Source organism: Apaloderma vittatum, unplaced genomic scaffold, assembly GCF_000703405.1.
Source record: "Apaloderma vittatum isolate BGI_N311 unplaced genomic scaffold, ASM70340v1 scaffold2610, whole genome shotgun sequence".
Taxonomy (NCBI): domain Eukaryota; kingdom Metazoa; phylum Chordata; class Aves; order Trogoniformes; family Trogonidae; genus Apaloderma; species Apaloderma vittatum.
The window spans coordinates 1-27930 of record NW_009694830.1 but is presented as its reverse complement, the minus strand read 5'-3'; the positions used below and the strand labels follow the sequence as shown (position 1 = coordinate 27930).

The window sequence follows — 27930 nt, the reverse complement described above, 5'->3', positions numbered from 1 at the left end:
TCTGCTGAATTTCAGGCTTAGATTTCTAGCAATTAGAAGAATTTTTATTACGAAAGATATGATGCAATTCCCCTTATAAAAAAATGAGTTCTTGGGTGCTCCTGTACTTTTGATTTGCTGTTACTGCCAAACACAAAGGTAGAAATTATAAATACCAGACAGAAAACGAAAGAGATGGTTAATTCAATCATATGATTTTTATTCAGTTTTATAGCCAGCGACAGAGATTTCAAACAGCAAGGGGAAGCAACACGAGGGAGTATTTGACTTCAGAAGAAAACAAGAACAAGCTGTCAACATGCCTGATAGTCAGATTTTTCTAACCTGCCCGTTTTCTGCAGATCTACTCTTCTCACTAGGAAATATAAAATCAGACTGGAAACCTCTGAAAGGACAAACAGTGGCTTAAGAGTCAACTGTTGAGGCATTCAGTCAGAGAATCCTGCCAGCTTCTCCCCCATTTCACAATATTGGGAAGTTAGAGGTTTTGAGAAAGTTGCCCTGTATTCACAGGTAGCCAGTCTGACTTTGTATTTCCTTTCTTAAGAAGTCCTACCTACCTCCTGCTCTCTCCTCCCTGTGCTGCAGAAGGAGCAGAGAGTGCTGGAGCGTTCCCCCACGGGAAGAGCCAAACTCGGTGGCTCACGGCATGTAGGGAACAGATGCAGTGCCTCAGTGGAAGGACACCTGCCACCCACTTGCAGGAGTCCTTCTAGAACCTCTGACCCACTGATGTCCAATACATCTTCACTTACTGTCTACTGGTGTGCAAAGGTGGATATTTCAAATGTCCTTTTAGTTCAGTTTTAGCCACAAATGGAAACTGTCAGGTTTGAGAAGAACTGCAAGGAGAGGAGGAAGATTTGCAGGTCAGACTTTTCCTTAGGTTTCACAGGCAAAGGAGTCGAGTCTCCTTCACTTCTGCTGAGAAGCTTAACAGCCTTGCTCTTCTGGGGCTGGTGACCGAAACTCTTGGGCTTGATCTATTCTATTTTAGGATGGCCCCAATACAGGAGGGAGGGGCAAGACTTCAGCATACCAGTATCAATCTCTTACATGTGGCTTTGGAGAACTTGACTTGGTCCTTTTGCTGAGATATTCAAGGAACCCCGAAAATTAGCCAATAAGAACACAATGCTGAATGTTCCCACCACACACCTCTAACACTAAAAATAGGTGAAGTTTAAAGGGTACCTCTCAGGACTTGAGCTCCTTTCTTTTCTAAGATCACGTTACACAGGCTGAAAACGATTTTCAGTGAAAACACCAAAGCTCTTCATCTTTATCATTTGTGCAATACTTAAAGGAAATTAAAGTAGAGGTCTCAGGAATGAAACATTCTTTATGCAAAGACAGAAATCTCTCAATTCTTGAGCACTAGGGCAAATGGTTCATTATTGTGGAAATGCAAACTTGGACTACCATCAGAAGACAGAAAAGAAAAAAAGATGGAAAAGGCTAAGAGCAAATGAACAAACACATGTCTAACTGCTTTGTTGAGTGGTAAGACAAGAGTCAGTGGGAAGAAGAATTGATGAACTGTCACAGTATGACAAATAAGACCTCTGTTGGATGTATTGATTCTGAACAAAGAATGACTCATGGATCTACTTAATTCTTGCTTCATTTACAGACAGTAAAGCACTTGAACAAATCACAGATGCTGCCAAATGAGTCAAAGAAGAAAAAAATTCTTTTCCATGCATGACTTTTTTGGGGGTCAGATTTATTAATAACTGCTTGTTTTGCAGGACAGCTCATATGCTAGAGCTCATATTTTGTATCAAGTATCACTGTTTCACTAATTGTGTGGTTGATCTCTCACATGCATGTTGCTCAGTTAAGACAGACCTGAAGATTGGGAGAAATTACTGTATGAAAACCTGAGTATCTACTATGTATATATATACTTACATGTATTTGTCAACTATATATGTATGCATAGGTTTTAACTTCTTTGTGTGTTTCATGACCTCAAGACAACTTTTAGTAAGCAGGACTTGAGAGAGAAAGTGTTACTTATTATTTTCCCCAAAACGATAAGCTCCAATACTTTCTTTCCCCTTGTTTCATCATCATAAAAGACTTACAGGCACAGGAGAAGAGATTTCAAAGAAATTACACTATGCTTCAAAACTGACTTGGTTACTGGCCCAAGAGAATGATGGGTCATAGGTGCCCTGTTTTTGTTTTCTTCTTCCTCTTTTTAAACTTTAACTTCATTTCAGGAGTTACTATTTTGTCTTGATATTTGTCCTTATATTTGGAAAACAAGCCTTGAAAATGTGAATAAAGTGAACTAAATCGATGGTTCTGAGCTGAATTTACAAAACGTAATGTGTCAAGGTTCCTAAGTTCTGTGGACACAGTTGAGCTTTTTTCAAAACTTTAACAAGGCCATTCACCATGTTCCTGTAGACTAGTATCCCACATCCTGTTTTTTCTCCCCTACGCTGGTGAAACATTTTTGTCACTCCCAGCTTCCCCTTTACAGCTTTTTACTCACTCTTCCATACTGCCTGGTAGGGAATCCAGGAGTAACTACTACAGAACCACTACAATAACTAAACCTATAATATTAGTTTTAAACTTTGAATTCCCTTGATAAATATTTTTTTAATATTTAACATATGCAATAATCCGTTTGCACACAGTTACCATGCTACTTGAGATCATGGAATTAATTTAGTTAAAGAATCCTTCTCGGCTTTGGAGAGCAGCCTCCCCTTAGCAGCTGCTGTTCCCCTGGAGGAGACAAGAACAGCTGGAAGGTGCACCCTGTCCCCTCTGTCTGTCACAGCCACAGCCAGGCTGTTTGCGGCAGCCCGTGAGGTGCAGGGGGACAGGTGTGGTGGCTTTGCTGCCAGCGGGAGGTGTGGCAGGGGTGACGCGCCAGGTGCTGCCACCGGACTGGGATGGGAACAGCAAGGATTTGGCTTCCTCCGCGGTTGTGCAGGCCGCCTGCAATTTAGGCAGGAATTACATGAACTCGTGCAGTCCATTCATAGAAATGCTGATTAAGTTTGGGAGCAACCACTTTGAACTACCTGCCAAGAGCAAAAACTATTCCTTTGTGCGTTGTCAGCCGCAAGGAACTCAGTCTGGAACTATTTTACCGAAGTTTTACATGTCTGAGTTTAATACCGAGATTATAAAGTTAGGGCAGAGCTCACCCCAACTGCCAAACTGTGTGAAGACGCGAACGGTGAGTTAGCTTTGATCCAACACACATCTGAAATACACCTTCGGTTACATCTAACACCAGCTGGGTACAGCTTAAAAAGGAGTTGGCTGCACACCCCATTTACCACATACCAGTCTCCATGTAAACAAAAAGAGCAAAGCACTGTTTATATTGCACTTGCTGATGTGTTCCCTCACAGCCCACCATCACCCTTCAGCGCCTCGGGGCAGCTGGAGCACAGCTCCTCATAGTCCCTTCGCCCCTCTCCCGCAAGAGAAGTAAGAAGCTCCAGAGGCTGGATATCCTGCTCACACTTGGATTCCCCCTCACTTCCAAGGAATACTACAGTAAAGTGTGATAAACAGGAAACAATACATTTAAGAATTCCGTAAGTTTGTGTTTAGTAACAGAAATGGACAATGAATGTGTGGAAATTCCCTCTCTTGACCCTTCCAAGGTGAAAGCTGGGGGCATTACGGGGAGTTACGGCAGGAGAGGACAGGGAGTACCAAATGTCATTGTGCTGACTAAGGATTTATGTAATTAGATATATCTGGAGGAAAGGATTAACTCAACGTCATGATACCGCCTGAATCAACTTTGCATAGTTAAACTGCAGGGATATCTCAGTTTATAGGCTACACGTTTACAGTATAAACAGTGGCTGACTCATCAAGGCAAATATGTATCAGGTACAGTCTCAAACAGCAGCAGAATGCAAGAACAAAAATGGAAAAAAACAAGACTGAATGATTTTAGACTTTATGGGAGCTTGTTTCCACTGCCTGATTATAAAACAAAAATAATTTCCATTCTTTAATATCTTTTACCTAGGAGTCAACTTTAATGTCCAATTTAAAATGCTGCAGTAAGGAAACAAAGGGTTGAAAAGAGGTGCTGGCTGACGCTGTGTTGCAGTTTTACAGTCACTGCGTGTGCGGTGCCTTCCAACCAGAGGAGCTCACCATTGCCCAGCCCTCAAAAATCTTTGTTCCCTTCCCACTCCTGTGCTACCTCCTCTCTTTGTCAGTAATTGATGCAGCCACATAGTAATTTGTACCAGGAAACACACCTAGTATAAAAACAACCTGCGAAAAAAAGGGACTGCAATTAAAAACCAAGAGTGTCATATATTAGAGAAACTGTCGCAGAATATTCCTGTATATCTGCCAACTCAATAATGTTCATGATGATCTGCTAACTAAGTGCTGGCTGTGAGGACTGCAGTAGCCTGGGGCTACTGGAAGTTACACATCTATTTTTCCAGAATGTCAGAACACTTTGGGAATTAAACAAGTGAAAATCATTCCATCAACTTCTGCTTTTTTTCCTTCTCCTCTCACCCCACAAGGTATTCCTGCCTTGTCCACACAACCCAGCCCCTTCCCAAAATACCTAAGGAATGCCTAAATAGGATTATAAACGTTAGTATGTTTGAAAAAAAAGAAAGGAATGTTTTATCAATGTTTTCTTATTTTAATCCTATAAGAGTTAGCTAGAGTCGAGCTTCAGCAAAACAGAGTTCTTAAAGCTTAATAACCAAGTGGAAGAGTGTATTTTGCTAAATTTAAATTGAAGCCCAGAATGTATTTAAATTACCATATTGTTGCCACACAAAGCTTAGGCTTCTCCTGTGTTTAATAATGCCTTTCATTATGCAATCCGGAGTAAAGAGCAAAAGGGACATGGTCCAAAATAACCCTAACAATTTGCAAACAGTAACGCTCACAGTGTATTATAAATGGAGAGCGACAATCTAATTTTCTCTTTCAACCATTGCTGCATACTAACTATACACCAGAATAGAAAAGTTTAGAAAACAATATCCTGACTGGTCTGACAGCTGCAGTAATGAACCCTTGAAAAGAGCACAGAGTGATTCCCACCTGGAGCGTTAAAACAATTTAGATTTTTGACAAGAAGAACATGGGTTGGGCTTTTAACACATGTCCTTGGAAATACTGATCCTTTAGTATCTTCTAAGGGAGTCTTCTAAGAAGAGGTCACTGAGGAGTCACAATCCCTCTTAGTTCAAAATGGGCCAGTCATGCTCTCCAGCTCATCCAGCTTGACCTCAGCAGCCTTCACTCCTAGCTTTTTCCATGCTTTATATTCTGCCTCCAACTTCTCTTGCATTTATTTCTCCTCTCCATCCTCTCAGTTCTGCACCATGTTTCCCCCGTACACTAAAGAGTTTAACAAGGCAGGCTGTGAATGCCCCAGCCCTGCCACTCCACCTTTTCTGTTCAGCTGCCTCCAATGGGAGGAAAGCAGCGTCCAGAAGAGGAGCAGCCTCCAAAAGAGGATGTTTTGTGGCAAAGTCAGTCCTCAAAGGACAGACTGGAGTTCAGAGAAGTCAGCATTTGCAGACAGGGGACTAGTTGGCAGCAATACCAGCAACCAGGAAAGGAACACATGCAGAGATTCCTGTGGCCTTTCCTTCCCCCATCTGGAAGAAAAGTTTGGAGACAGAAGAAAGGATTGCTCTGCTTTGTGGCCTTGTATTTTTTTCCTTTCTGTTTTTAGCAGTCTTGAAAAAATGAGTAAGAAAACAAGAATGTATGCTTCTTACCAGAAGTATCCAAAAGAAGAACAAAGACACAGTCCTTTCCTGATATATAACACAAGAGTTCAGAGTCCTGCAGAAATAAACCAGGATTTGATAACATCCAGCCCCATCTTCCATTTAAGCAATGTTTCCAGTTGGGAAAAAGGGTAAGCTCAACAGTTAATCCTGTAATTGTGTATAAACACAACTATAATAAAAATAACTTTAAAGTATCTCAGTGAATAGAGGGGCTCAACACAGGAAAAAGTCTTCAGTAGCTCATGTGTCTAGAGGAGTATTTCTTTTGGGCAACGAAGGAGCTATTTTGTTGCTTAGAATGCAAATATACACATCCCATGCCAATAAAAAAGGTACTATTCAGCCAGTGAGTATCTACAGGTATAAGGCAGAAGAAATGGGCATGTCCATCCTACTTCATGTAGCGGCTCCACACTCTGAAAACCAGGATTCAGATAACAGAAGCAGCAAAAGCGTAGCTGGCAGAAGCACCGATCTGCAGACGTACAGAACAACCTAAATGGAAAGCTGACGCCTGCTGGAGCTTCCTGGCATGATGGATCCAAAAGTCTTTCCAACAGCAGAAGCTAAGGAGGAACTCGCAGGCAGTTTATGCTGCTCACCATGCTACTGTCTCCTAGTAACACTTCTGATCAGGAATCAGCAGTAATGAACCATCAAAACCAGGCTGGGTCTTTGTTCCACTGCCTCCAGCTCTCACCCTGTTCAGAGTTCCCACACCGGGAAGGCAGGCACTGAGGAAGGACAAACGTTTATCTTCCCCCTCTCTGGCAGCATCTTTGGCAGATCTTAAAACACTGTGCCATTATATGCTGCCTGGGATTCTTCTCAGATAACCAACACTTCCTCCCTCTTCCCACCAAAACAATTTGTAAACTTCCTTTTCTACTTTCATAGTAACGCAAGTACCTTCTTTGTGAGCCAGCATCTCATGAAACTTCACTGCTGCTCTCAGACATCTTTCAGCAAGTTTATCAAATCTCCACAGCTCACCTGCTTTTATCTACATATATGAAAGCATATCCTGCTTCCTGAGAATAGTTTAAAAATAGTTCTTAGAACAAAATGTATTTCTTGTAATTACTAGAAGTAAATTCCTTCCTTCATTATCAAGATCATTTGTAACTTAGTTTTAATTTCAGGAGTGTGAAAACTTAAATTCTGGCTTTGGAGTACATGCAAGTAGCTAGTTTGTTGCTACTAATTTAAAGTAAATATTTGATTGACAAAAAAAATACATTAAGCCACTTCTTAGTGAAATGGTAAAAAGGGAGTACCGAGAATTCTCAAAACTAGATATTGGCTATAAGTCACCAAGTGGAAAGAACTGATGCCTTTGGAAAAACCGGACTCAAATACTTAAGGCAATAGGAAGGGAAATAAAATTTAAACTTGTACAACATATGGTTTGAACCAAGTAAGGGATTATTTTAAGAAGAACTCTCACCAGCATAACTATATCAGACTAAATTTTCTATGTGGTAGGTCTACTCTGTTCCCCCAAATCCCTATTATTATTAAAAAACACACACTCACACAGTGTATGTTGTTATTCCTGATACGTTAGCTGTAACTACAAGCACTGCTTACATGAGGAAATTGAGGTCTGATTTTTAATGGCTAATGTGTAAGAAGAACCATGTACCCATTGATCATTTTTAATTTGTGAAGTCTAGATAATTCTTTTAACTGCACTGTCACATGCTACAAAAATGTTTGATCAGTTTCTCACCAGGATAAGTAATAATGAGGCACTCACAGGTTTACAATCAGCATACACAAATCTCTTAATGAATATTTAACAAGCACTTACATTTTCACACTGCGTCTTTCTGGGTTTTATGTGGGAAACATTGAGTCCATCGATAACAATATCAAACGGAAGTCGATTTTCCACAAATGTCTGAAAGGCTTCAAATTCCTGAAATAAACAAACATAAGGGAATAACATGTTGAGTTTAACAGAAAGAGATTTCATCCACTTTTTATTAAAGAAAGAAACAAAGTCTCAATTTCTCACTTTTCCTTTGTTTGCTACACTTCACATATGTTGCATATCTTCTAAATCAACTACACCAAACAAATCTTTTAAAGCATTAAGCGTTACAGTGGATACTTCCAATACAATTTTAAACTGTATTACAATCAAACCCCAAAACTTTACAGTCATCCAAAATTATCATCCAAACTTATAATCCAAACTGTGCAGTTCAATCAAGATCCATGTTTTAGTCATTGTTATGCTACAGCTGCATAACACTGTGACACTGCCAGGAGGGTCCTGCTGAGAGGCACCAGGATAGGCTCAGCACCTCTCATAAGCCAGCTCCTGGCTCTCTGGGGTTTATTTTTGGAGCAGGGGAGACACTGCAGCCTTTTCCATATTGTTCCCTTGGCCACCCCACTTTTATCTGCCATCTCCTTCTGTCTATGTTTCCTACTCTGTTCTCAACAGACACTTGCGAGTGTGCCCCTGCCAGCCTCCAGGATCCACTCAATTGTTCTGCCTCGCTACCAGTAAACTGTGCAATACACAGGGAGAAGGTTTGCTGGCACAGGAGACTCTTACCCACCCAGGGAGATGAGGAGTTAATAGCACAGTAAGTACAGAAGACAAATGGCTAAGTTTATGTCACCAAATACAGAAGACTCCAGTCAAAAGCCTTAGCCAGGCTAAAAATCCCCAAGGATTGGTTCATTTTCTCCTTGCAACACACGAGCGCTCCATTCCTTTTTAAAAAAAAAAAAAAAAAAAAAGCAAACCATAAAGAACAACAGAGAAGATCCAGGTGTGCTCCCCTGAGAAACAGTTTTCGAGTCACCATATTTCCCACCCTCTCCAGACACGTGAAGCCTGGGCACACGCAGTGGGCTACGTCATCCCGGTGCAGTGCAAAGGGTTACTCAGACACACACAGACCTCCACCGGAAGAGTGTAACGGGTCTGGCTGAGATGGAGTTAATTTTCCCCATGGCAGCCCTCAGTGCTCTGCTTTCATTGCTAGAGAGGTGCTAACAAGACACCCGTGCTCCTTCGAGTGCTGGCACAGCACCGTGGCTGTCTCTCCAACACTCCCCTCTCACCAGAGGGCTGGGGGTGGGCAAGATCTTGGGAGGGGACACAGCCAGGACAGCTGACCCAAAGTGACCAAAGGGATATGCCATACCTTATGACATCTGCTCAGCAATAAAAGCTGATAAAGCTGATTTTAATAACATGTAGGGGGGAAATCATTACGATGCTTGTGTTCTACAGCAGCCACTACACCTCTTGAAGCCCACTTCCAAGGAAGTGGCTGGACGTTGCCTGCTAGCAGGAAGTAAAGAATAAATCTTCTATTATCTTTTGCTTCCACGTGCTGCTTCTACTTTATTAAACTGTCTTTATCTCGATGCACAACTTTTTTCCATCTTATTTTCACCTCACGCATCACCCTCTGCCCTGTCTTGCTGAGGATGAGAGTGATAGAGCAGCTTGATGGGCACCTGGCATCCAGCCAAGATCAACCCACCATGCAGACAGAAAGCGTACAATTCGGAGGATGCTGATCTTTCAAACACAGGGATTTGTCTGGATTTTATACAGGTCTTTCTTAGAGCCACAGTACTAAAGAGATGATTTACCCACAAGTCTTGAAAGGTATTTCCTGCACTAGCCAACTGGAAGAAGAAACTGAAGATCTTTAAAAGCAGTAAATGAAGCAGAGCACAGCTGCAGCCAGAGTGCAGCGGATCAAGAGAAGCCGGGCACAGTAACCATCGACGCAGCGCTACAATGATGTGGAGGTTGGTTTAGGCAAAAAAGAAATGAGCTACTCACACAGGCTTCCCCTGCCAAGCGGAGAATGCAATGCATGATCTACATACGCCCCTGCCATGCCACAGGAACTTTTACACGGAAAGCTCCTGCTGAGCACAAGACGACGTGTTTCTGACGAATGCTGCCAACACGCCAACAAGTAGCAAAGGATCTCTCTCTCCCCGTCCCTCTCTCTCCAGGTAAGAGCACCAGAACAAACACCGCAAACCGTCACACTGATTTCTAACTTGTTCTGACTGGGTTCATCTCACAAAGTTTCCACGGAAAAGTCCATTCTCCCAGCCTTGGAAATGCTCGAAAAAGCAGCTTCGACAGAACTGGCAACTGAAGGGACAAAACTTTAAACACACATGACCCTCGTAATGCTCGGGAGCCACAGAAAAGTGTTGCAACACAGCAAGGTTGTTACCTCCCTGCAAGACTTCCCACAGCACTTCCCAGGGCGCTGCATGAACAAGTCTCCCTGCCGCAGGGACGTGGCAACGCGCTCACGGGAGGCTCCAGGGATATCCTGTTTCACACCACATACAAAAGAAAGGGAATTTTAAAAGACTCACTTGATTTCATTCATTGCCTAGCTGGGAAAATAGGGGAATGCCAACTACGCAACCGTTAGAAATGATTCACTTCACCTTCTACCGGGAAACCTTATGTTTGCAAATAGACACCACACTGACTAAATCATTTTGGACGTAAGAGCCAGATGGGACGTAAGAGCAGGAGTCTCCTTCTCTGGAGACTTTCAAAACCCACCTGGATGCGTTCCTGTGTGGCCTGTGCTCCTGCTCTGCCAGGGGGTTGGACTAGATGATCTCGAGAGGTCCCTTCCAAACCCAAACATTCTATGATCCTATGATAACAAACCCGTGATGGAATTTTTCTTGATGCGAAGAATTAAAGAATTTTAAGAATTTTTTTTTTATTTAACCACTAGCGAGTGGGTGGCTCAAGTCCATTCACATCTCGGCAAAAGCACAAAACAGTCCCACATTTTTTTGGTACTCAACACCAGCCGGATGACTAGTGTGCTATTTCATCATCATTTTACACCGGTATGTACTGGTGTTGCTATAGAAAGAGGTGTTTCTACCCTCACCCTTTCCTCAGCCACGCGTTCCTAGCCTTGCCCCCTCCTTTACCTATGCAACCACGTTTGTTGGCAGAAGGAGGAAGACTGAAGTAGATGAAGAACTGAGTCACCATCAGTCAATGAACAGTCCTCAGCCTGCACCAGTGCCCCTGCTCAGGTCAGAGCAGAGGTTTGTCCTGGCGTGAAAACTCAGCCAAGACATGGAATAAGAATGAGACCAGTAGCGAGATAAGTGGGATCACCTTTTCCCACGGGTAGCAGTGACTATGCTAATTTACTGGATTGTGAAACCCCAATGTGAGATTTATCTCACAGCTTGGGGTATTGCAGCAAAATATGAGACAGGTTGATTTTAAAAAAAAAACAGGAGTGTAAGACTCATTGTTTGAAAAGGAAAGAAATAAAGAAAAAAGGTTAGTTTTGTCATTTTAAATAATTCATTAAAAATCATAATAAAAAAGTGTGACCTCAGACTTCAAACGACTGGCTTTCACAGCCAATAATATCTGAAACAGCAGAAGTAATAAAATAAAATAGCAGTTTTCTGTAAGAGTATTAATACTATTTCAACTTCTGTAAATACACGATAAATAGAAATGTTATGTTTTTCTTTCAGTATCAGTGCACATACAGACTACGAGCCTCAAAAGCACAATAAAAATAGGAAAGGAATTATTAGTATTGACAAATTTACTACATTAAATATGATAACATAGAACCAAACATCACAACTGAAGACAAAGCAAAGAAAATATAGCTGAACAAGCACGTCTTTTGATAACAGCAGTGAGAGTAATCCAGATTAGTATTTTGAAATAATTTCAATGTCTATAACAGATCTAAGGGTATGACAAGTTTCAGATCACAGAAAAGTTAGATCACTTGAGCATTTATCTCCTCAAGTCTAAATGGGAAATACGTTGGCAACTAGAAATAAAATCATGGTATTGCTCAAATTCTTCAACATTTCATATGTCTACTGATCTGAACACCAAAACCCAAAGTTATGTAACATACAAAGGAGATACATGAGTAAATCCTCAGAGGACTTTTAAATACAAGAAAGGCTGTTATGTTCATGCCAACACATGGAATTCGGGAGAAAAAAAAAGAAGAAAAAAGAAACCCCCCTACCAAAAGCTATTAAAATCACTGCAGGAAAGGCTGCTTGTCGCTTCTACTAAACAATGATGTTTACGCTTACTCATCAGGAATGGCACAAAGACACGAAAAGCAACATTTAGAAGTGCAAAACTACAGTTTTTAACATATATTCTTTCCAGAAGCATTCACAGTAGTTTAAGCTTTGTGCAACTGAAGAAGCAGTGCTTCCCCTCTCCGTATTAGATGGCAACATACTAAAGTGTAAGGAAAGAGGGAATTTGAATTAACAGAAGTAATTAAGTATTATGTAAGTACTGTGTAATTCTACCCTAAGTATCAAACAAGGTGTTCTTCAACACTGTAAGAGCAGCTTTTAAAGAAGTGAAAACATTCACTTTTTAATAGTTTCATAAAACACGAAGTGATGGGGGTTGCCTTGTTTTCAGCAACATTTCTTGGTATCAGAAGAAAAACACAGGAATGAGCATTAGAGCGTGAGAAATAAAACTCAGCTGTCAAACTGAAATCCAGCCAACTTTTTTCAAGGCGCCTCGCTGGAGCACTCTTACGTCTGTTTGTTGCTCTGCCTGAAGGGTTTGAATATTTCCCCCATAGTTTCAAAGTCTGGAAATCCCCTTCAAACCCTTATAAGCAGGAAGGCTTTTCTGAGTACTGTGTACAGCATCGCTATGTACTCTGGATCGCGTACAATTTGTTTGACCTCTGTTATATCCTTCTAAAGCTAACAATAATCCAGGAGTTGCAAGCTCCCGTGGCTGTAGCCTTCAGAGACTCTGTCACAAACAGGAAGATGCTCGCAGGCACTGACAGCCTGCCTGAGGTGTGCCCTGTGGTGCCTTTTCCTACTCCTGTCACCAGCTTCTGCAATGCCCCTCTGGAGCACACTCAGTGTCGAGGGAGGAACAAGCAGTTTGTGCGGCTGTCCTCAGCAGAAAATGCTCTCACCGTTGCAAGGCTGCCATCTGAAGTCCAAAAGCACAGAAATGGCCCATACTAAGCTTTCTTTTAAAAGAAACAAACAAAAACCACTCCAACTTGTAAAGCAAAAAATATTTTGAATCCATAGAGCTTTCACAGTTAAAAACCCTATTTTGAAACCTTTTCATCTTAAGGCAAACCACCTAACTGAATGCTAGACCAGGAAAAGATTGATTTGAGAGTTTAAATACAGTGTAACAGGTATTGGAAAAAGACAGTGGAATTACATAGAAACAATGTGTCGTGAACTTGACAGAACAGACAGCATCCCCAGTAAGTGAGGCAGACCAGCACTTCATCAGATAGTCCCTAATATCCATGTGGGAAAATGCTACACGGGTATCTGGCAGCTGGATATACTCCATGCTACATTCTCAGCTATGCTGGTACAGAAGCTTGAAGCAAATCTGAAGGAGGAACTGATTTAGCTGAAAAACCACCCACAAGAAAACAAAACATTCTTTTGTCGTCTAGGTTTGTGCCCTGCCTACCACTGGTGTCCTGGCACGCCTGCAGGGCCAAAGCGGGCAGGAATGAGCAGCTGGCAGGGTGGCAAGGCTAGTTTAAAAATCACAGTGCCACCAGATGCTTACGCTAACTAGTATTTGCAGTCTCAAGAGAAACAGCAGCTGTTCTGGAGGACTGAGTGGCACCACATGTTCTACCCCTATTTTAATAATTCTAGAAACAATCCAGAGAATTACAAATCTATGCAGCCAGCATAGGTACACTGTAATATGGTGGAACTGACCACTAAAAATTGTGCAAAACCTCTGAAAAAATACGATCTGGTAGAGTTTAACGTGTGCACCTTTTACAAAACTGTATCTCTAAAAATTCTTTCCCTGTGTCAATGAAAAAGTAGGTAATGTAGAATCAGATGGCATTAATTAGACACAAGACTTTGTAACAAGCTACTAAAACACTGAACTAGTTATAGCACTAAAATAAGGCAGAAAAAAACCCAGAAGGGTCATGCCAGAAACATTAGCAGCAACTTTCAAAGTTCTGAACTAATTCCCATATATACGAAATATTTTACAGATATTTACCAAAGGGGACAGCACAGAAGCCAAACCGATGACAAATACATAACCGAATTAAATTTAGCATTGGAAAGATGAAACAATCAATAATATAGGAAGAAACTGCACTTATATTTTACAGATTTCTGGAGGAACTGTTATCAACTTAAACGATCATAGTAGCATAATAAAACATCTGCTCAAATTGCTCATGTTCTAAAACAAATCTAATCAAATCCTAAGAGATAATGCACTGGATACATAACATGGAATTTTAAACTTGTTAAGCTATCCTGATTTTCAGAAATTATAATGAAGCTCTACATTAGACAATTCCACATAGACCTCTGCAGCATCAGAAGAATCTGTCTTTGGTCACAGCTGGAGAGCAGCTCCTCAACTTAGAAGGGCCTTTGGTAACAGACCAAAGAACCAAATGGTAAAGGACTATTCAGTAACGCTTAAGCTCCACAAGATAACATTTCAAGTGTCTTAAATCAAAATATGCTCACACTAATTTACTTTAGAAGTATTATCACAGAACTTATCAATATTCAGAGACAGAGAACACTTAAAGGATGGTTGTGTATGCAGTCTGCATTCCATAAACATGTCTCAAGATCCTACCTGGTGGAATGCAGGAGCTGCATGTAAAGGACAGTGTGTCCACAAGGTTCCCGATAAAATAAATTCCTTATAATCAGTTACTCAGATTAATTTAATTCTTCAGCTAAAGTTACTGTTCTGACTTCATGTTATCCTGTCTGCCTCAGTAATCAGCTAATGAACAGGAAAAACGAGATACTTTATCAAGGTACACCACCCTCAAGCCCTGGTGAAGTTTCTTCGGTTTTTCTCTATTCTTCTTAGATGTTCTAGCTAATGTAATGCAAATACAGATTTGAGAAAAATCACTGCATCAACAAAACATGTTTGTATTTTGCTTGGCAAGATCTTCAGATGATATACAGTTGTTAACCTTACTTTGTTTCCACTGTATTTTAACCAGGCAAGTGGTGTCCAAGAAAAAAAAAGATTATTCTTACTTGACTGCACTAACTGGAGTATGATGAATGTACAGTTGCAAGTAAAAGTACGTGAACCTTTCGGAATTTCATGGTATTCTGCATTAATTTGTCGTAAAATGTGATCTAACTGTCAACTAAGTCAAAAGTATTGCCAAATAGAATGTGCCTAAAATAATAACACAAAGACAATTTTGATCCTCCATGTCTTTATTGAAAACACTTATCCAACATTCAAACTGCTAGTGCAAAAACTAAGTGAACCCTCGGAATCAAAAACTGTTTGACCTCCCTTTGGCAGCAATAACCTCAACTAGGCACTTCCTGTAGCTGTGGATCAGACCTGCACATTATTTGGGAGGGATTTTGGCCCATTCTTCCTGGCAGAACTGCTTTAGCTCTGTCATGTTCTTTGGAGATCTGATATGTACGGCTCTCTTCAAATCATTCCATAGCACCTCTGTTGGGCTGAGGTCTGGGCTCTGATTTGACCACTCCAGAAGGTGGATTTTGTGTTTCTGAAGCCATTCTGTAGCGGACTTGCTCCGGTATTTTGGATCATTGTCCTGTTGCATCACTACAGAGTCTACAGAGTCTACAGAGTTTCAGCCAACATACAGACATTCTCACGTTATCCTGAAGAATTTTTTGATACACTTGGGAATTCATCTTCCCCTCGATGACTGCAAGCTGGCCAGGCCCTGATGCAGCAAAGCAGGCCCAAATAACGAAGTTTCCTCCACGGCTGGGATGATGTTTTCATGATGAAATGCAGTGCCTCTTTTACACCAGAGGTAGTGCTGCGTGTTCTTTCCAAATAGTTCAATCTTTGTTTCATCAGTCCACAAAACATTTGCCAATACCACTGTGCAGTGTCAATGGGCTCTTTCGCAAACTTCAGGCGTGCAGCAATGTTCTTTGTAGTAAGCAGCAGCTTCCTTCGTGCTGTCCTGCCATAGACACCCTGCTTATGTTTCACGTACTGTAGACTCATGAACACAGATGTGAGCCAGTTCCAGTGATGCCTTCAACTCTTTGGTTGTCACTTGGGGCTGTTTCTTTACCTCACTGATGAGTCTTGAGGTCATTTTAACTGGGCACCCACTTCTTGGTAGAGCAGCCACAGTCCCAAAGTGTCTCCACTTGTGGATCCTTTGCCTAACTGTAGGCTGGTGAATTTCTAAGGGCTTTTAAATCACTTTGTAACCCTTTTCAGCTCTATGTAAAACAACAATTGTTGATTGTAGATCCTCTGAAAGCTCTTTGTGGCGAGGCATGGCTCACATAAGCATACATCTTGTGCGGAGCAAACTAAAAAAGTTTGACTGGTTTTTATCAGTCAATGTAGCTCCAGTTCACACTTTCAAACTCATTTTCTTAGCAAGACTCCCCATTAACCTGACTCTGATTAGCTTTTCTGAGGTCAACTCAAGGGTTCACTTTTTCTACTAGCATTTTGAATGCTGAATGAGCATTTTCAATAAAGACATGGAGGATCAGAACTGGTTTTGTGTTATTATTTTAGGCACATTATATTTGTCAATACTCTTGACTTAGATGACGGTTGGATCACATTTTATGACAAATTAATGCAGAACACCATGAAATTCCAAAAGGTTCACATACTTTTTCTTGCAAACATTATCATGTTAGGAGATTTTCCAAAGACAGAGGTGACAGAGTAAGAGTTTAAAAAGACTGTAAAACAACTGAATAGGTTTAGACAGTGGCTGGAAAAAAGAACATTCTTGTATTGCAGGGTGGCCTAATTTTGCTGCATAACCTTTTGATGGCCAAGGAGACCAAGTGACCTGAACTAAACCCCAGCTAGCTCATTCCTTGCTATATAAATTGAGAAAAGGACTCTGGACCACCCCAGAAGATCTGACCCACGCTCAGGGAACATTTTCTAACACTGAGGTAATTGAGCGAAAGAAATATGCGCTGAATTTACAATGTTATAATCTAGATCTGTTACTTGCTGCTAAAGAATCAGCAAAGTCTTTTATCCTCCAGCCAAAAGACTCCGTGCTTGTTGCTGCCATTACCAGGAGCCTCTGGGGTAAGGGAAGATGCAAGAGAAACCTTAGAAAAATTTCATCTGCCTTGTCTCTCATCACCCACTTCCCATTCGTTCCCCCCTCTTCCCCTTCCTTGTTTTCTCCCAGAAGTTTCTTCCCCTTTAGCAGATCCTATCATGAGAAGACTGTAACATCCACCCTGAATTAAATAGAGGGAGGAGGACAGAAAATAAGCAGGATAAAGGCTGCAGCTTGTGCTTAAGTGCTCTTAAACTCTTCAGAACTTTCCTACTGCATCTGCCACAAACCATCACCCGTCTATTCTGTGCTGACTAGACTTACAAGACTGAGTAACGGATCAAACTCTCAGCCTTGTGTTCTGTCTAATCCCCAAACTACTTCTAGCCAAAATGCTGCAATTGAAACAAATCCACAGTTAATCCTTAGCCCCACTCAGACCAGCTCTTCTCTGTCTTCGTGGATGTTACAAGATCTCGCAGCAAACCAGGCTCTTAAGGCAACGCAGGACTCTGCCCTACTGTATATTAACCCTACCCTGACCGAGTCTAGTGGCCCATATTTAGCAGAGACCTGAAAGAACCAAAAAGCTGTTCAACCCTACCTGCAGCTGCATTTAATTCTAACTGCAATGCCAACCCAATCTTAACTACAAGCTAATGACCACATCCTTCCTACAACTACAAATCAGCCACAGGGCAACAACAGACTTAAGTCAGGAATCCACTATTCTGCAAAACCTATAGAATTAAACTGTTCAGCACTGGCCACCCTATAATCAAACGACAGCTGGAAGAAAGTTTTGGATCAGTGTTGTTGCAGATTAGATAACACATTTGTTCTTACCGATACCACCTCTAATTTTATGCTCTAGCTTAACCACAGCCATATTAAGAAAGTGTTTCAAGTATTTTAACTCCCAGATATCAACTCTTACTCTAGTTTTATCCGTAGCCCAACACCAACACATACCCAAAAGGCTTCCATCTACAGCAGCATTAGCTCTCACTCAATGCTAATGAACTTGTAAGACTCCCAACTGTAACTCAAGTTCCCCAGCACTTGGCTATCCAAAAGACTAATCGCCGAACAGCACACTTTTGGGACTTTCTAGATCCAGCAGTAACAGTTTCCCCTCATGGAAGCCCAGCCTACTTACAAGCCAATAACTCACACCCATCTAAAAAATTAGTCATGACTTGCTCATCTAAGGCAATCTCAGTGTTCATCCTACTCTTGGGCCTGCGAGAGGAGGGAGGGAGAGGAAGGGAGGAAAGAAGGAATGGGAGAGGAGGGAAAGGCAGGAAAGAAAAACAAAAAAGAAAAAAAATAAGCAAGCTCAGAAATCTCTACCATCTCGAAGGCAAAGCTTACACTAATCTGAACTGTAACTAGAGCCCAGGACCCTTATTGCTCCCTGCAGAACTAACAGAAAGCTTTCACCCTATACTGGCACCAGCAGGATTTTCATTCTTCCAGCACAGTTCTTGCAGAAGTTATCTCTGAATCCGAGTGCTGTCATTTTAAACTGAACCCTAGCAAAGTAACCCATCCTGCCACAGAACTGACAAGAGGTCTTTCAGGACACCATCTGAGACAAAATCAGAAGAATTGTTGCTGTCCCAAACAGCTCCCATTCTAGTGCAGTGGGCTTTGCAGCACTCAGCAGCATACCAAATTTTTGCACTGCTACTGTAGCGGAACAAACACTTAACTGGGAATCTGACCCATTTACTGCAATGTGGCACACACTGGGAGGGAAGAGGGCACATGAACCCATGGGAGAAAGTCCTCTCAGCCTTCTTCCACCCACATTTCCTCTCCTCAGAAAGTTCTTTTCTCCCTGACAGTAACAAGGAGGAGGTAATATATATGGGAGAGGAGGTAAACAGCATGTAATAGCCTGGGCAGTGGCACACAGCAGCAGCTGTTTGCTGGGAAGGAGTTTTCTCCTCTTCAGCCCCTGATCTTCTCATAGGACACTGCAGGCCCAACTCAATTAACTAGTCTCCTCTTTCTCCCTAAGCTCAAGCAAAGAAGCCACGATGTCCAGGTCCAAGATGGGCAGCCATAGTCACCCAAGCATCTCAGGGCAGGTAAGGGCAGCTCACACTGGGAAGAGCTCAAGTGCAGGCAATTTAGCTGACTTTAACCACAAGCTGAGTGTCTACAAAGCAGGTAAAAGAATAAGATCATATTGGAAGTTGGGAGTGAAGGCTCTGCCAGATGGGGTTAGGGCAGACTGGGTCAGACACAGTCTTCTTAGAGTCTGGAGTATGTAGGGCTTTTGGAAGTAATAAACTACCTCATTCAGAAGAGGACTGACATTTACCACACGTGGCTTTGGGGCAAATCATGGAGCTGGGAAACATGTACATGTGGAAGGAGAACTAAAGCATCATAGAAAAGAAAAGGCATCAATCTAAAAGAGAGAGAGCTTGACTTTCATGGCTTCCTGGAAACAGCACAGCCTCAATCAGTTGCAAAAATAACACTGAGATGAATGGGTCACTTCCTCTTCCCGCTCCAGTCTCTTCTGCTCTAGAACAACATGTAAAACCCCTTTACACAGTTAGCCCAAACCTAGTGCAGGGACTTTACATGCCCACAGCCCCATCCCTTCCTGCCTTCTTGACAGCACATACGCGTCTCCCGCGTGCTTCCTTCCCCCTGCACAGCAGTCCTTCCAGGGTTACCAGGGGTGTGAACCAGCCACAACGGGAATGAAATTACGGCATTCATCTGCTTGAGGGAAACACCTGGGAGATGTTGCAAAATGAAAGCCGTCAAGGCAAAAGCCGATTCTGCCTCTTGGTGTACCAATTGTGTCATCTCAGGCTTAACAACATTGCTCCCAATTAAATGCAGCCAGAGCAAACACGCATCCGACTGAAAATTTCACGTCAGCATTGGTACAAAAGGTGACAGTCTTGTTACAATCGTTTTCTTCCTACAGCAGCCTGCAAGGTCGCTATATCAGATCATCATATGACATCCTAATAGACCTTTCAGTAGTTCTGCATAAAGATCTAAATAAATGTCTAATTTTAATGTGTAACAGCTATTTCCCTACCACAGATGATCAGTTTTACAGTTTGAGCAAACCGTGTTTTAACATATTTGTTAGCAGCGTTTGCTACCATTCTGGTGTACAAACCTAAGTTGTATGATTTGCCTTCCTAAAACTCATTAACAGATTTCTTTTTAATCACAGCACAACAGACTGCTTTTGGGGGATCCTCAAAAAAATCAATGTTTGCTCCCAATTTCCTACTCTGATCACATTTATTCTTAAGTGAGAGAAATAAAATCAAAGCAGCGATGCTACTGTAAAAGTAAACATTGTTGGAAAAAAACATTTAGAGATCAAAAAACTCAAACTGTTTCCCAGAATAATCATTTAATTGCAAGAAACACAAATAAACTAAAGAAACCTAGTTAGGAGAAAAGAAGGAATAGAAAGCTAAAATGTTTTCTGTTTGAATTGCGGCTACTACAAAAGAAGTGACTGACTGGAAAATGGAAAGCCCCTCTCTCAGATGTACTTGCTTACATCCTATTTTCAGCCTCTTCACCTAGCTTCCCCTCTGGAAAACCCTGGCTGCAGGAGAAGTCATGCCGTCTGGCACACCTAAAATGGGCAGTATCTTTTCATCACCACACGTCTGCTTTCACAGCCCAAAGGCAATAAAAAAGTCCCAAATTTATTTCTGGAAACCTCTGATACATCATGACATTGCCTTGCCTCAACCCTCACATCAGTGCTCAAAACTCCCCGAGAGCACGCACTTGGTAAACAACAGAATTTCAGCTATCACACGGACTAGCAAAGCCTACTGACATCAAAACTTAAAATAGCATATCGAGTCTGTCTTTCATTAGATTTCACTCATTTAATCAATCACAGTCTCAAACAGGGGGAACACAATTTCCACTGCTGCTCATCTTAGGAGCCAGTGTCCTATCACCCAGAACTCCCTTCCTGAATCTCCCCGTCTTCAGCTGTACTGCTAATCCAGCCCTGTGTACTTGACAAACTAGAAGTTTTCAAGCCAACAGACACCACAGGGAACAGAAATGAAAATTCCCAAAGTAGACAGTTAACTGGTTAAGGAATTAAAAGTTTTGCTGTCATTGCTTTTTTAATAAACCAACCTCAACTACAATTTTCACAAAGGCTTTTAGAGAACAGATAGAGTTGTACAGTGTGCAATAAAACACATCCTCTTATAATATTACAGAATAGCAGAATGCATTAAATACTTAAAATTATTGCCACATATTTAAGGATAATTTTACTCCCTTGTACAATTCACAACGGGATTAGCTGAAAGTCTTGAACTGAAGAGAAAATCTGTGTGGAAATTAGATGTCCCAACAGGAGGATGTACATACTACAAGCACCCCAACACTAACTGTTTTGACCTTCTCTAAGTGTTACGCATGCACAATGTCTGTGTCTGCAGGAAGCTTGAAGAATTAAACCTGGTGTCCTCTTCCACATTTTTAGCAGCAGTGCAGAAAGGAGGTACCAGCCAGCAAAACGACATCAATACTTACCAAGGTAAAGGTAAAAAAAAAACCTCCCTGAGATGTGGCACGGGCTCCATCTAGAGGAGCTCAGCTTCCTTCCCTACCCGCCTTGCAGAACTACTGATCTCCACGCAAGATGAGTAAGAAACAGAACTGCAACATATTACGATGTCTGGGAATTACGCCCTCTCATAAATTTGCAATGCCCTTTGGAAAGCCTGATACTCCTGATGTATACCATAATTATAAATATGAAAGTGTATCATCTTTACCATTGAGGGGTAGTTGGTTGGTTGGTGGGTTGTAAAATTTGACTGAACAACATGGTAACCGGTTCTTTATTGTTTCTGGCAAACAGCTGCCGAAACAAAACATCAAATACTCAGCACATAAATGTAAGCTTCAGATAGGATACTGAACTTAAACATTAGGATTTCTACTTTTATGCAAGTTCAAAATACTAGATGTCTCATTTTGCTCTAGTTACTGGGTTTATTTCATGTTTAAAATTTAGCTTCTGAAGGATTAAGAGATTTCCACACCTTCTAAATTTTTTAGTATAAAAAAATACTACATTTTAATTATTTCAGTAGCCATTAACAGCTGACTGAAAATATAAGAACAAAGACAATATGAAAGAGGTCAAGATTTAGACCTATTTTATAAACACAACATAATACACTGGACACTTCAGTACCTAATGGCCTAGTACAGATTAAAGCAAAAAAAAAAAAGATGTGTGGTGTTTTCAAAGTACTTAACGTTAATTGTATATTACCATCCCAGCCAATGAACCTGATAGTGTGCAAGACCTACCTGTGGGCTTGTCTTTCTAAAGGTGTCAGTTCCATGTATCACATCTTTTGTTATTCTTTCTCTGAGATTATTATACTCCTCTTCAGTGAGGTCACTATCCTCCAACTGATGGTTGCATACTGGGCACTGTCCACTGTAATAATAGTGAAACAAGAAAATAAAAAGATAAAGGCTTTTAAATACGAAATAGAATCACAGAATCATAGAATGGCCTACGCTGGAAGGGACCTTACAGATCATTTTAATCCAGCCTCCCTGCTGCCAGGGACGCCACCTCTCAACTAGATTAGGCAACACATGGGGACCAAACAGGAATCGAACCCGCGACCTTAGCCCTGTTAGCGCTATGCTCAACTGACCGAGCTAACTGGAAATACTTTAGATTTTACTAACTTTAGATTTTACTGTGTAGGAGCACAGTTCTTTATGGGAACTCCAACACAGCGCAATCACTAGAAAACTAGTGGTCATCTTTCTGGGATGCATCCAAAACCTATTAAAGTCACTAGAAATAGTTTTATGTGATTTAGTGGGATCAGGATCAAAGATTTAACTGTAGAGATATTTGAGGACTTAAGACTAAAATTCCGTATGAGCCAAGAAGCAGTTGGATAGGACATTAATGTACACACAAAAAATAATCACAGTGGCTCAGGTCTGTTCTTGAGCACTTCTACCAAGAATATTCAACAGGAGATCCAGCTTGCATCTCCATCACTGGACTGGACATTCCAGTCACAGTACCAAGAAAACAAGCAGAACTGAGTAACTTCTCCACAAGCAATAAAATGATGCTTAGTCTGAATGGGTCTTTGGTTCTTCCTGGCTGATGAACAATGACTTTTTTGCTTCTTGCTCCCACTTAACCTTCTCTTATATGCAGGATATGTTGTTGATGTTTCACATTTTTCCTTTCTATCATGCTCTTTCAGAAGCCTATATTCACCCAGTTGGGCATAGTTTGAACTGAAGGAGTAACCATTCCTCTCTATATCCATGCAAATACTATTATTTTCACAAGCACAATCTCAGAATTGAACCGTAGGAGTTGAGCTTTAAGTGTTTAAACAGAACAAGTTATTCTCCCCTAGTTGTCTCCACAGAGATATCCTAGAGATGCCAAAGCTGGGTCACTGTAATTTTCTAAAACCACGGCAGTCAGAAATGTTAAGTTTTCCCAACAATTGCTGACTAGTACACAATAATGCACATACCACATGCCAAGACTGCATTAATTGCAATGCTGATCGTGCATCTGCGGGATCAAATAAAGTTACGCATGGAATCCCAACAACGGACATTCCCTGCTGCACACAAACAACACACTTCAGCTGCTCCAACCGCTGCGGCCACTGCAGGCTGAGACTGCAATTTTCTGCCTAGCAGAATTTCTTTTAAAATGTGCATGTTGGGTCTTGTTTAATGCACAAGAATGAGTTAGAAACTGAAGCTCAGGAAATCATACGTAGACAACAAAGGTTCATATTGTCAAGGATTAAAATATTTTCTTGTATAAGGAAAGTTATTTTTTATATTTACGAAAGAAGAGTTCAAGATAGATAATCAAGACAACAGCTCACATTTAAACAGAATGTTGCATTTACCTGGTTTTAATGTTGGTCAGGTGTCCTCTCCAGTTCCCTCCTGGTATACTAGTTATGTACAGAGGGGAAGATATTAAATTAGAATCTAAAGTTTTTATTTAATATCCAAATGACAGATAAAGAATAATTCTATTTTGGTGAACATTTAGAACATTTAGAACATTTGGTTAACATTCAGAAGTAAAAGACTAATCAATCATTTACCCTGCTAAGAAATCATATAAAGATTCATATATAATTTAGCAACGCCTGGAAATATTATAAAAAAAGCCAGCGTTTAACGAGATGCAGAGAACTAACACCACCTACCTCGCCAGTTTACATTGTCTCCCAATATTAAGAGCCACAAAAATAATCAGGCTGCACTGATAATTTTTAAGTGGCTGCCCTATACGTTCATAAAGCACCTCAGAAACCAGCTGGGAAAGCAGAAATCAAGGCTCCTATGCAGATGTCATCCTGAGAGATTAAGAAAGGTAAGCTCATACCAAAAATGCTGCACTGAGACTTTCTGACTCATCAACAGCAGCACTGCTGCCACCACACTGGTGTAGATACTCCTTTTTGCATACGAGATCCCAACCAGAATAGGTTACAGAATAGGAAGACCCAGGCCAACACACAACTGCTGACACCTCTCTCTTTGCCACTGGGTTTACTGCCACCAGCTGCACAGTCACACAGGCCATGGGCTTTGGAATAACCATCCTGCTTCTGCCCTCCTTCCCCATTTCTCATGCTGATACATAGCGGTTCTTTAGTTTTCTTAAGAAGACAACAGACAACAGAAAATACTGTGATTTTTTATTGCACGCTTGGATCTCTGTATTCAGTGTGGCTTTGTCACTGCTAGAAGTCAGAGCTGGTCGGCTCTTCCAAAAAACAAACACCTATTCAGTTATGCTCACAGAGCTCACCTCTGTGCCCACTGTACCAGCGGCTTCCTTTGTCAGCAAAAGTCACCTTCCAATCTGCATCATTTTTGCAAGACTAACAGTGTTAGAAGTTATCAGATTCTACTTCTTTTGGGGAACTCTACTGCTTATTTCTTTTCAACTGCCAGCATGTACAAGTCCAGCACCAGCAACTGGGACAGGTAAAACAGAGCATTTTGTACAGGTTCACAGATGAAAAGCCAGACAAGATAACAAGACCACCCAGTTTCATCCCTCTGCTATGGACTTGGCTTCATGTTCCAAACACTACTTCCTTTAGGGAAACAGCCAACATTGATCTTAAAACATGAGTCTACCTCACTACTTCACTAATTGTTCTAACAGTCAAGCACATCATTAAAGATACAAACAGGAGTTTGTCTGGCTTCAGCTCGCAGGGTGGGTTTGCCAGGCAACGTAAAGCTCTTCAACACGCTCACTGACCCTGCAGTCTCCTTGCCAAGGACTTTTTACTACACTGAGTTTCCCACATGCAACGCACACTTAGAGGCAAGTCCATCTCTGCTCACTGGGAAAACAGCACCCTGTGACAGATTTTCACCTACAAACTAGTTCATCTCAAGTGACGCCCACTCTGTCTGCTCGCCAGCTGTTTCCAAGAAAGACAACAGCGAAGGGACAGCAGTATCAACTATTCTAATAACAGCAATGCGCTCTCACAGCCACATTTTCCATCCAGGAAAACTAACTTGTAAAATGGTTGTACAGTGCACGTAAACCAAAGCCAACACACACAACAAAAGTCACAGACGGGCTCACATACAACAGCCTGGCAAATACACAACAGGCTCAGGCAAGCGACGCCTTACACGTGCAGCATAACTCGTTGGAATTTGTGGAGTCTGACCACTACTACTCATGAAAAAAAAAACCTGTGTGATCTGCTACATATGTGATAAAACAAAGAGCCTTCTATTAAGATTATTCCTCTCCTATTTTTCTATACAAAGTCAGCATTTAATGGTCCCTTAACTGAGGCCAAATCTGTTGCCTCTTTCCTTTAAAGAGGGAAACTATCCAGTTTTCAAATAATTTACTACTTCTACACTCCGACAGATTATGGGAAAACCCATCACATGTGCCAATACTCCTTATGTGCCAATCCCAGAAAGAGATGAAGTCAGATATTTTGGTGAGCCACAATCCATTGCAACTTCCTACTTTCTGTACCAAGAAATAATATTTAACAGGTAAAATCTTTCAAGAAAAGGTGAAATCAGTACAAATTTTATACTAATTTGGAAGCAAAAATAAAATGCATCTTTTCATGACAATGTATCTCTCATGGAGAAGCAACAGTCAAAATGAGATATTGCGGGATCTTATTAGACTTGATTTGTAGAATAATCTGAATCCCATCCTTATGAACTGGAGCTTGCTATTGAAACATTTACCTTTCAAACCATAGCTTTATACTCCGCATAAATGTTTTGTGAGGATATATTTGGTTCTCTCTCAAATATAAGAGGATATCAAACAGGTCTTTTTGTAACTCAGCACCTTTCATACCCCTGCTGAAGTCAAAAAGGGCCTGCAGGACATCCAAGGTTGGGACCAAATCCTTAGCCAGCATTTCACGGTAAAGTTCAAATGCGAGGTTCATTTCTTGGTGCCGGCTGGCTGCTCTGATACAGGATTCATAGTTTGTCCGTGAGGGATTCATGATCTTCTTTACTTCTTCCAAAACAGTCAAGGCCATTCTCCATTGATCTGAATTACTCAGCCCCCTAATAATAAGGTTGTAAGCCCCGCTGTCTAAAATCTTAAATCTGATTTTCATGATATCATACACATCGCAGATTTCTGAAGTCTGCCCACGCTGGACACACAATGCCAGATATTTGACCAATAAAACATATGCAATGTCACCATTACTCTTTGCCACATGGGTCAGCAAGGACTTGGCCACATCAATGGGGCTGTTGCACTTGATCATACTGTTAAGCATCACTTCTTCAAATATTTCAGGTGAATGAAAGCTTTCCCTCAGTCTTTTCCATTCCTCACCCTGCAAAGGTTTTTCTGGAGGCTGTAGACTGGCAAACCTACGCCTGAGCAGAACTCGAGACATTAACTGTTTCTTCGGAGATCCAGTAGAGGAAGATAAGTGGAGTTTTCTTTCAGCTATTTCTTTAGTCTCCTCATCCCATCCTTTTTCACCTTCACTATCAATTTCAGACTTTTTCTTGGTAGGAAAGGCATCAGTTCCTTTGGGATCCACTGGCAATGCAGTGCCGGAAGATGTCATAAAACTGAAACCACTAACCTTTTCCCTGTTGGGGCTGCTGAAAGAGACAGCAAAGAGTTGTTGGCATCTTGAAGGTGACCAGAATGTACGACATTTCCAAAGCAAAGCCTGAAACCCCTGGTGACTAGTTTGAGAAAAGAGCGCCATCAAAAGAAATTATCTATCAGCTCACTGTATCTAATGAAGTTATAAAACAGAAAATGCAATTTGCATAGAGATGTTTACTACAGAAGCCCAAGGGCTGCTAAGTTGTATAAGCTTCAATTTCAAAATGCCTGTTCTGAGTCCCTTCTGCCTCTTGTCAAAACACGAAATTGTAAAAACTTTTTTTGGTAGAAATCTGTGTCTTAGATGTAAGAACATTCATCCAAAATGAGGGTATCCTTCTTTCTAGAGAGGCTGCTTTGCAAGTTTGCAGCTTATTATTTCTGTTTGTTGGTCACAGTAAAGACGAGCACTGAGCACGCCGTAGGCAAACAGGCAGCTGTGATGCAGCTGGGCAAAACGGACGAGTTTTTTCTTCCTGCCTTCAAACCAAGTCGAATCAGACTGCTTCCTAAAAAAGGGAAAAACAAAAATAACACCGCAACATCACAACCTGCTCCGTGCCTTCCTGTCGTATTTACATCAGCATGCTAGCAAGCACCAAGTTCATGGTACCTCGGCAGCTCCAGGTCAGGAACACCAGCCCTGATCCCTCCCCAGGCAGCCCCAGCACCGGGCTCCTGCACCGCTCCCCTCACACCTTCCGACCCGCCACCAGCTTCCCTTGGACTCGTCTCCCCAGTCGCAAACCCTTACGGCACCGCCGCCAAAGAGGCGGAGCAACACCATTGGCAGGAATTACCGGGAGATCCCACCTAAACGTTAGGATATAAACACAAATACCAGGGGTTCGCG

General features: G+C 41.5%; 1 protein-coding gene across 1 annotated transcript in view; it reads right to left on the bottom strand.

The window, feature by feature from the left end:
* The window catches only part of KIAA0391 (KIAA0391 ortholog), a 47048-nt gene extending 19871 nt beyond the window's left edge, over positions 1-27177 (bottom strand). The window contains exons 1-4 of the mRNA XM_009868854.1: positions 26177-27177; positions 23827-23874; positions 22223-22355; positions 7585-7692 (exon numbers count right to left, since the gene is read on the bottom strand). Of these exons, the coding sequence (XP_009867156.1) occupies positions 7585-7692; positions 22223-22355; positions 23827-23874; positions 26177-27177 (1290 nt within the window). The remainder of the gene's footprint in view (positions 1-7584; positions 7693-22222; positions 22356-23826; positions 23875-26176) is intronic.
* Positions 27178-27930: the final 753 nt, after the last annotated feature.